Consider the following 10,309-nt stretch of genomic DNA (forward strand, 5'->3'; position numbering starts at 1 on the left):
CCACACGTGAGCACAAGCAGGCAGCAATCCTTGCAATGTTGGCGTTTGGGAAGGGGAAGGGGCATGCTCAGCAGCAGGGGTGAACCAGGCAGCCACCCACGGCCTGGACAGAAAGGGAGCCTGAAAATGGACATTTAAAAATTATTATTACCTTAAATCTCTGACAAAGAGGGGGTGGGGGGTGATATTAGAAGTTTGACCTGGGGCTGCCAGGACGGTGCTGCTCCACTGAGCCCTGCTTTCCTGCTTTTGATTTTTTGTTACAGCCTCCTCCTTTCCTACCCCCTTTATATAGCCCAGAAATATTTGCTCTTTAAAAAAATGTTTTTTTTAAATCACCCGCCCTGCTTCAGGGATAGAAACTCCCAGCCCAGCTAGATCTCCCCAGGCCTCTGACAGCCAACAACCTGGGGTCTGCCAGCAGCACTGAACTACTGAGCTCTCCCCAGAGCTGGGGTGGGAGCGGGGCAGCCACTGCAGCGGCTGCATCGGTCCCACTGCCACCGGGAGGAGCTGCCAGTGGTACCCCGTGTCAGGGCAAGACCAGCCCCACTGTTGCCCAGGCTCACTCGGCCGTGGAGCCGCGGGGCGGGGCAGGGCAGGGCGGGCAGGCGAGGGGGCCGTTGCACTCCCTGCGCGGCCCCTCGCACTGCGCACGCAGGCTCGGGCAAAGTGCGCGCGCACAACTGGACTTCAGAGCGGCGCGACCTAGGGCGGCAGCGACGGCCCCCGACGGCCGTTCTCCCCGCTCCCCCCGGCCTCCGGGTGGATACGAAGTAGACGGAGAGGAAGATGAGGGCGCAGCAATCAATGAGCGAGAAGATGAAGACGACGGACTCCATCCCGCCGCCGGCACCGCCTTCTCTCCCTTCCCGGCAACCGTCCGCACCCCTTCCGCTGTCCCTCCCCGGAAGCCCCGCCGCGCCCCGCAGCTTGATGGGAAACGTAGTCCTTCTGCCTGCCTGGCGGCTCTGCGCTGCCTAACACAGCTCCGGGATGAAAGGGGAGAAGCCCTACGGTAAACCCCGCCCCCAGCTGCTGCGCTAGGGCTGTTAATAAAGTTGGTCGCTTTCAATAGGCTTTAAGGGCCTGGGGTGGTTTAGGTGTCTTTAGCGTTGCCTGCGCAGAAAGGGCCCAGCCGCCGTCTGCTTGCGTGCGGCTCTGGTGCAGGCGGTGTGGTGGGCAGCTACCCCCTGTCCAGGGCCCTGCGGCTGGCCCGGATACAGCAGGGCCATGCGGGGCCGCGCGGCAGGCTCTGTTGACCCCAGGCTGAAGCAGCGGATCAGACAGGTACCGTGGGCCGGGCCGGGCAGGACAGGACCAGCCCATGTGCGGCGTGGCGACCCCTCGGGCGCCCTTGGTGCGGGCGGGCGTTGGGCTGCACCGCTCTGTGCTGTTACAAGGGGGAGGGACCCGGCCCGGCTTAGTTCGCCTCGGCTCGGCTGCCTTTCCCCGGGCAACACGGGAGGGGCCGCGGCCTGGGCGGTGACGCGGTGCCTGGCAGCCAATCGCGGACCAGAGATTTGGCGTTTCCAAGGCAACGGAAAGTGAAACCTCGCGCTGGCCGTTGGCAACGGTTGAACGTGAGCTATAGGGGGGTGGGGCTGGCGCCCTTCCCAAGAGCGGGGCTCTGTGACCCGCCCACAGCGGGTGCAGGGGGAGGGGCCGTGTACAGACAGGCTTCCTCAGTCTGCCTGGCCCTGGGTGGCAGCAGTGCATAGGGCAGCCCTGATTGGTTGCTCCAGACTGGGCAAAGTCAGCCTGGGGCTCCCTGCAGGGGAGTGTGGGGGTGAGAGGGGGCCTGTTCTCGTAGGCACTAGAGCTGCAGAGTCCAGCCCCTGACAGGCTTGTCTCCCTGAAGGACCCTGTTCTCTCCTGAGAGCAAATGCCTGGACAGGCTGGGGTGCTATCTCAGGAGAAACGCTCCTGGGAGTGATTTAATCCTCGTGGCTTCCAGGGCACCTTTCTCCTGGAGCAGCTGTCCTTACTCTTGGAGACAAAGCCTGAACATTTGTATACTTGCGTCTTCTGGGTGAGCAGCGACTGTCCCAGGAGAAACTGAATGGGTGTAGGCATTACGGCTTGAGAATTACTGATTTGAGGGGCTTGGACCAATGTTCCCTTTCTCCAGGTAGCATCCCTGATCCCTCAGAAGAAACCACAAGTATACAGAAGTTTGTAATTTTTCTCCCAGAGTAAAAGTGGCCAATCGGGGAGAAAAAGAACTGGGGAATGACCCAAGTGAAGGGACTCCCTGTAGAATATCTTTTGAAGGGACTCCCTGTAGAATATCTTTTGAAGGATCCCCCACCCAGTGTTTTTGGCTACCCAGCACTGAAGTACTTGGGGGACATGTTCTACTCTGGGCTTGTTCCCTGCCTGAATCACACTGCAGCACTTGGGAAGGTGCCACCATAGTCCCTGTCCAGCTGCAGCTGGGCTAAAACAGTGCACAGAGAGGGGAAGGTTGGAGGGCTGTGCACAGCACAGACCCTGCCCCTACCTTCCCCAACTGACAATCCCTGCCTACATTCACTTAAACAAAAACAAACACTACAAAGTTCTTCTGGGCTGTGTGCTTTAGGGACCCTTGGTAGCACAGCATCCACACTGCGGGCTCTTTCATTCTCTGTTCAAATGGTATAGGTCAGGTTTTCTCTCAAGAAAACAAACCTGTGAGAGTTGTACTGGAAGACTTGTGTATGCATCCAAGGAAACTTGAGATGCCTAGGGAGTTAGTGAATTGGAGAAGTAGTTCCCAGGATTTTGTTGGTCATGTATGATCCCAGGGAGATATAGCTTAATGCCACTAAACTTTCTGAACACACCTTTCTGTGGAACTCTCCCTAGCACTTTCAGTGCTAAATGCATTGTTGCACTGTTGGGATTAAGTATCACACTGCCATCTGTGTTTTTTGGGTGAGGAAGGTAGGTATAGGGAGACAGTGGCTATAGACAGATGTTCATATCTGGCACAAACAATTTCTGCAAAATTCTTAGTGCTGGAAAAAGAGGTTGGGGTTGCTACATAAATGTGTTCCAGCCTCCTCCGTGGAAAGCTGTGCAGATGCTCTAAATGTGAGCTTTCCAACTAGGGGCACTAGAAGGCTGATTCTGGTTTTCTCCCCTACCCCTGGAGGAGCCATGGTTGACAGTTTGTCCTCTCCCCTGCTAGGGAAAGGGGCAGGCTGTCAATAAGCAGCAGGCCACTGCTGAAAAGCAGCAGCTCCTAAAGACAGCTCCACACCTTATAGGGGTAAAAAGGGTGAGGAAAGCAGTTCTCCCCATCCTTCATGCCCCCTGCTCCTTGCACAGGCTTGTCTGTGCAAGGGGTGGGGGAGCACTTCCCTGAAGTTCAGTCACCCTGGTCTGGGCAGGGAGGATAAAAATCAACAATTAAAAAAAAAAAACGAAACCAAACAACAGATTTTTTTTTTTTATTTAAATCAGATTTTTATTTTATTTTTTTGTTAAGATGCTTTTTTTGAAAAAAAAACAAAAACCTTTTATAAAGATAGCTTTAATTTAAAATGGGTTAAAGCTCAAGATATCATCATGGAATAGGTATTATAACTTCCGAGCCCCCAAGGTCTGGAACAGCCTGCCACCGGAGGTGGTTCAAGCGCCTTCATTGAACACCTTCAAGATGAAACTGGATGCTTATCTTGCTGGGATCCTATGACCCCAGCTGACTTCCTGCCCTTTGGGCAGGGGGCTGGACTCAATGATCTTCCGAGGTCCCTTCCAGCCCTAATGTCTATGAAATCTATGTAATTCTATATTATTTGAGACTATATATTCATGTAATATTTTTAGAAACGTTTTATAAATAGTTCACAACAGACCATGGACTATATTAGGGGCCCAATCTTATGGGGTTCCCAGAGCTCCTATATAGTTTCTTAAAGATTAAAGAAAACCACTTTACCCAGTGGGACTCAGTGCTCTGTCTAGAAGATCCCATTAAACACCTCTGTGTTGCTTAGTTTCAGTTCTCAAACTGTGGATTTGTCTCCAGAGATAACACCCTTGTTAACAGCAGTATATGGAGATCAGAGATAACAGACCTGATTACCTACCCATCAGCTCTCTTGTCTCTCTGCAAGTTTGTGCACACAGAGTCAAGCCCTTACCTTACCTTACCAAGCCCTTACCTTAGAGAGATCTAAAAGTGCAAAGTTTCAAGAAGTTAAATGAATAAAGGATATCAAACAACAAGAATGCACTTTTTGTAGCAAACAGTGATTTACATCGAGACTTCCTGACCAGTGATTTAAACCAAGATTTAAATCATGATTTAAGTTGACTTGATTTAAATCAAATCCACCCTGGCAGGGGGCAGTGGGGTGGGAATCAGCACCATCACTTGAACAGTGTGGGCACCATTCAGACAGCTGCAGCAAGGTCCCCCCAGGGCTCCCTGACAGCTTGTCACTGGGCAAGCTGTCAGAGGCCAATGCTTTCCCTCCCTCCTTGGAGAGGAGGCAGGGGGGAGGGAGAGAGAGAGACCAGAAGACTGGGACTGTGGGGATACTCGACCCCGAAAGAAGCTTACAGCTAGGTGTTCAAGCTGAAGTTGGAAAACTTCTCAGGAAAACTTCCTGGTCAGAAGAGTTCCCATGTGTTTTGTGGATGAGTCATTATTTTTTTCCCCTAAGTAAAACCCATTGAGTGAGTACCTGCAAGATAGCTCTGTTCCAGGGGAAAGGTGTTCTCGCGGCACAAATGTAAGGCCTGTCTGTAGTGAGTTGCTTGTTAGAGATTTCACAGGAAGTCTAGTAGAACCAGTGATTTTGACTTCTCAGTGCACTGCCTTGGCTGCAAGACACAGTGAGTTGAGGTCACTGGTATTTAATCAGCTAATGGTAACGGTCAGTCTAAAAAATATAGCTTGCTCTGTTTTTCCTGTAAAGGCAGCTAGGTGGCTGTCAGTAGTGTTCCATCTAATTCTTATCAGTACAAACTATCTGATGATTTCTTGTGAAACAAGTTAATTTAGCTTCTCCTTTCTTAGCTTGCTTTCTCTAATTTTGGGGGGATAATTTGTAAAAGTCAGTTGCTTCAGTGGAAAGGCTATAAAGTTTTTTTTTTTGGTTTTTTTTTTTTGGTTTTTTTTTTTTTTTTGGTTTTTTTGTGTGTTTTGTTTTTTTTTTTACTTCTTCATTTCAGTATTTAATTAGTAATAAATGTGGCCAGTACGTGGACATTGGTGTGATAGCAGCTGATTTGCAGAAAACGTATAGGTAAGCAAAAAGTTTAATCCTTACTTTGTTCTTTATAAAGTATATAAATAATATATTTTTATTCATAACTTGCACTGTAAAAAATGTACATGGAGTATTTCCCTTGGATGGATGGCCTCTTGCATTATTATAAAATGAAACTAAAAGTTAATTAAATGTCACTACTGGAGGGAAAAATACAGATAGACAGATACATCATTTGCACTGTTAAGTTATCTCTGACTGATGTATAGCACTACCTGCACAAATCAGAAATAGGTACATGTGCATCAAGGCTGTTCCAACGTGCTTTAAGTGTAGTACGTTGGAGCATAGTAATAACCATGCTCCGGCATCATGTGTATCAGCATCCCTACACTGAGAAACAACAGCAGAGGCACTTTAAAACTCATCAAACAAGCTTTAGTTAAAGCACCCCTGCCTCCCTTTTTCAGTGTGGGGATACTGATACACGTGATCTTCTTGTGGCCACTCTAATTAAATCACCCTTCCCCCCACCCGCCCCCTCCTGGAGCACATGAATAAATGTCCTATGAGTCCCAGTCATCACTCATGACTGTGGGACTGAGCACCTTACAAACCCATAACAGAAAAATGGTCCCCACACTGAAAAGCATGAAAAAGAACAGGTAGATAAAGGCAGACAAGGGAGCACAAAACAACTGTAAGAATACTATTGGTCAGTGCAATAGGGAAGAGTTTGTGCGCCAGTCGCCCAACCATTTTCAAAATTTGTTGATTTGAGCCCCAGCATAGAGTTAAGGAAGATTTCAAAGAGGCAAAGCAGCAGCTTTGCATATGATTACAGGGTTCTTTGTGGGGAAGTGTTTAACTTGTGGTTTCAGGCATGCCTAGCCTGACAGGCTTGATTTTTAATGTTGTCCATCGGTGTCAAACATGGCCTACTGAGCCATGTCTTCTGTCCCACAGATCTTTTAGAGGGACTGGGAATTTGGGGTGGGAAAAGTAGGGCAGGGCTTGCTGCTGAAATCCAGGGTATGGAGCTCCTTTGGGGAAGGAAGCTCCATGGTCCAGACCTGGCTTGGAGTGGGGCAGATAGGGGTTTACAGATGAGTTTAACGTCCTTAGCTCAAACCCAGTGGCAGTTTAGCCTGACCTTGAAAACTCTGCTGACCTTCTAGGTATGAAGTTAACCCTGCCCCTTGCCCCTTCCTTTCTACACTGGGTCTGGAACTTACCTAGATGCTTCAGACCTAAGAACTTAGAGTCTGCCAGCAGTAATTCCCTGCTACTGTGTTCTGGTCCTTCTGCACTCGTCTCCTCTCTCTGCAGACAAGAAATGTTGGCAAAGTAGTTTGTATTTTGGGAGGGGTTTTTTGAGAAGCATATAAGAGGACTGTGGGTTATGTCTATCTCAGTGCTGTCCTCAAGAAATAAGCATGATGTTGCCAGCACAATTGTGAAGGCAAGGCAAGATGTAGATGGGGAGGTGGGGTGTGTCACAGGGCTCCAGCTAGATAAGAAAGACCTCAAAGTCTACTCTTAGTATCAGTGTCACATGCTGTTAGTAGAAGGAAATCTGACCCCTTAGCCATGAAGTTGGGAGATCATGTTTATTGCTTAGGATGAAAGAGACTGAATTTTTCAGTACCATTCCAACAAAAAAAATTCAGTGGGTCAACTTGGTGCTTGTGAAAGTAAAGGACAGGTCATCATCATTTTCTAGATTGAGGTACCATGTTGTACATGATTTCTCATCCTAGTCTTTTATTGTGCCTTGGTCTTGACTAATGGACTTTTCTTTCCAGTCTCTAATCATTTGTATACCTATGTGGAGTTTAAAACAAACAAAGCCAGTTGTGTATTGTGGAAAGAGGTCCATTTGACTGGCTCTTGTATTGCCTCTGCTCTCTGCATTCAGCTGAGTAGGCTGTTGGTATTCTGTATTTGAATGTTCCTCTAGAGCTCAGTAGCTAGAGGCCACTGATTCAGCTTTCACTTTTCATTCCAAAAACTGAGCATATTATGTTGCTATTTAAGCTGCATCAATCACTTGTTTTCTTAACTTTAGTATGAGCTATTCACATCTTATGTTTTGCATAATTTATTCCCTTGACCACTCGCATGAAAGCGACTTGAAAACAATGCTAAGAATGATGGTATATGGGAGAAGCCCTTAATGGGAGCCTAATCTATGCAATTGTTTTGCAGTGCAGAGTATGGACGAAGGAAAAGAAATGCCTTTAGAATACAGGTTGAGAAAGGTACGTCTGCCAGTATTGTCTCTGAAGGACCAAGGATTTGTAAAAAAACAACTCGCTGTGCAGCTGTTAAGAATAAGACAAAAGCAAGTTCATAGATTTCATAGACTTTTTAGAGTTGGAAGGGACCCTATTAGATCATCGAATCTGACATCCTGCTCTACGCAGGAAAGACTGCTGGGGTCAGATAACCCCAGCCAGGTATTTGTCATTGAAAGTATTCTCTTGTCAAAAAGGAGAATCTTTATGAAACAAACATTTTGGGGGATTTACAATATAAGCTCGGAAAAATTAATAAAAATGAAAGGGGTTTTTCTTTGGCAAAAAAATTCCATTTTCTAAAACAGAAGTTTTTAATTAAAAGAAAACCCTCAAAACATTTTGACAGAAAGCGCTCTTCTGGGCCTAATAGAGATGGAGGAATAACCTCTATGGATATTAAGCTGGAAAGGTGCATAAAATGTATTTTAAAGGAACTTTAAAGAGTACTTTAAAGGAATGTCTTTGTCTAAAGAGCTTGTAACTAAAATATAGTTATTGCTGGAATGATTAATTAAGAAGGATCACACATGACACACACAACAGAAGTTTCATTACACTGAATACTTTTGAGGTTAGGATTACACATTTGCTATGTCAGTACATTTTTCTATATATTTCAGCAACATATTTAAAAGATTGTATCCTTTACTGTTCAGCCAACAAACATGGAGTTTAGTTTTAGGGTATCTGGATCAGATAGTAAGGTTTGAACAGACATGGGGAGAGTGGCTACAATAGAGTTAGGTTGATTTACAAGTTCTTATGTTCTTGTATTTTTCCTTCAGTGTTTGAGATAATCTGTAGTGAGAATGAATCTGAGAATTTATCAGCTTTAGAAGATGAACATGTAGCAAAAAGAGCAAGACACAGACGAGAAGAGAATGAGTAAGTAAGAGATTAGTTATCGTAAGTGTACTTAATATTGATGCTAATAGGTAGCATTCTTCTAGTGTTTTGCATCTTCGAATCACTATAAATCCTTCAGGGTGAAAGGAATTGATGTTTCTTGCACCCTTGCAGGCCATGTCTTTATTAGGATTTAACTTAAGAGCACTTTTTTTGCAGTAAAGACAAAGCAGTTATAGTTTTCACGTACATTAGCAGATCAAGTGTCAGTGCAGTAGGGGAGCTGAGGCACTAAGAGGTTGTTACTTGCTTAGGGTCACATAGGAAGCCTGCCGCAGAGCAGAGAATTAAACCCAAGTCTCCCAAGCTTTGAGCTAAGGCCATTAAAGACATGGCTCGTAGGCCACATCTGGCCCATAGAACCCTATCGTCTGGCCTGCAGTTCTGCCTGCGTGTATTCAACCGGCATATCACATGCAGCATGTGCTGGCCCTGGCCCAGTGTGTGGAGCCCCTCTAGCATTTGCTGTGCATGGCGCCTGTGCACTGCATCTGAGGCTGGTTTGGCGTGGCCTGCCCATAGTTTCATAGTAGCTAGGGTCAGGAGGGACCTGAACAGATCATCTAGCCTGACCCCCTGCCACAGGCAGGGATGAATGCTGGGGTTACCAAAAAAAAAAAAAAAAAAAAAAAAAAAAAAAAAAAAAAAAAAAAAAAAAAAAAAAAAAAAAAAAATTTTCGTGCGCTCTGATGTAAAAAAAAAAAAAAAAAAAAAAAAAAAAAAAAAAAAAAATTGCCTTCTGATCTCCAACCTAAACCTATTCTCCATCAGCTTCTTACCATTGTTCCTTGTCACCTCAGGTGGTGCTGGGGAGAAAAGGGCTCTACCTATTTGCTGTTGATCTCCCCTGATGAGTTTGTAGACAGCTGCCAGGTCCCCCCTCAGCCTCCTCTTGCTGAGGCTGAGCAGGTTCAGCCAACAAAATCAAGTCCTTCTGCCATCTCTTAGGCACCAGGAGAGGAACCCTTTGGCTCTGGCTCCAACACAGCATCCTGGCCCTTTCCTGTACCAAATTATTCTGCTCACAGATTGCTTCCACCTTTCTTGCTTACAGTTCTGGAAGCTTTTTAATGCTTCTAGCAGGATAGTCCCTGGCTAACCAAAAGCTCCACAGATGGACTCTCTCAACAGGGCTACCCATTTCCTGTTAAAGAGACAGAACAACCTGTTACACAGAGTCTACACTGGCTCCCAACAGTTTCCTGGGTAAAATTCAAGGTGCTGTTTCTGACCTATATGGCCCTAAAGTAGGGGTGGCCAACCACAAGTAGCACAGGCAGTCTGTGTGGGATATGCAGCAGATTGGGGAGGGAACAGGCAGCACTGATGATGCAGTGAATGCTCCACACTGGCCCGTATGTGGCGCCTATGTGAGACCAGCCTATGTGCTGGATCCAGGGCCAGTAGATTAGCCCTACAGGCCAGATCCAATGTGCAGAGCGAGTGTGGCATGGGTGCTACAGGCAGCACATGCCACAGACTGGCGCCATGTGCCATGCATACGGCAGGGAACTGCGGGGCCACATAGGAAAGCTGCTTGCCTCTGCAACCACCATGTAACCACTCTTCCCCTGCAGGTGTGGGCAGCATCGAGCAAACCTGTGCTGTTGCCTGTGTGCACACAGGGGAAGTGTGGCCGGGGCAGCACGGAACTTGCAGAGGCAAGCAGCTTTCCTGTGCGGCCCCGCTGTGTCCTGCCATGCCGGGTCACACACTGCACTGCGGAGGCCCTGGGGGAGGGCAACAGGGTGGGGAGCACAAGCCTGCAGCACGCACCCGCCCTGCCCCCACCCCCTGCACAGATATGGGGTTGCGGGTCCCCCTTGTTCCCCAGGAGTGCATGCTGCAGCTAGGAGCCCCCGCTCAAGTGGGGGAGCCAGCTCTGTGCTCCTGCTG

General features: G+C 47.6%; 2 protein-coding genes across 9 annotated transcripts in view; one reads left to right on the top strand and one right to left on the bottom strand.

The window, feature by feature from the left end:
* Window positions 1–997, bottom strand: part of CNIH4 (cornichon family AMPA receptor auxiliary protein 4) — a 10,180-nt gene extending 9,183 nt beyond the window's left edge. The window contains exon 1 of one of the 2 annotated variants that reach the window (XM_006033371.3): window positions 774–997. In XM_006033371.3, the coding sequence (XP_006033433.1) occupies window positions 774–842 (69 nt within the window). In that variant the 5' untranslated portion in view covers window positions 843–997. Of the gene's footprint in view, window positions 1–151; window positions 363–773 lie in introns of those variants that run through there. The other variant, XM_025215143.1, reaches the window with a different exon arrangement.
* Window positions 998–1,099: 102 nt separating this feature from the next.
* NVL (nuclear VCP-like) overlaps window positions 1,100–10,309 on the top strand; it is a 76,611-nt gene continuing 67,401 nt past the window's right edge. For 5 of the 7 annotated variants that reach the window (XR_003096161.1, XM_025215136.1, XM_025215137.1 and 2 more), the window contains exons 1-4: window positions 1,100–1,290; window positions 5,170–5,243; window positions 7,416–7,468; window positions 8,293–8,392. Coding sequence is in view for 4 of the 7 variants with exons in the window: in XM_025215136.1 (XP_025070921.1) it covers window positions 1,234–1,290; window positions 5,170–5,243; window positions 7,416–7,468; window positions 8,293–8,392 (284 nt within the window). In the remaining 3 variants the exon portion in view is untranslated. Of the gene's footprint in view, window positions 1,291–5,169; window positions 5,244–7,415; window positions 7,469–8,292; window positions 8,393–10,309 lie in introns of those variants that run through there. The other 2 variants (XM_025215138.1, XM_025215139.1) reach the window with 2 other exon arrangements.

This window comes from Alligator sinensis, unplaced genomic scaffold (genome assembly GCF_000455745.1).
Source record: "Alligator sinensis unplaced genomic scaffold, ASM45574v1 scaffold753_1, whole genome shotgun sequence".
Classification (NCBI taxonomy): Eukaryota; Metazoa; Chordata; order Crocodylia; family Alligatoridae; genus Alligator; species Alligator sinensis.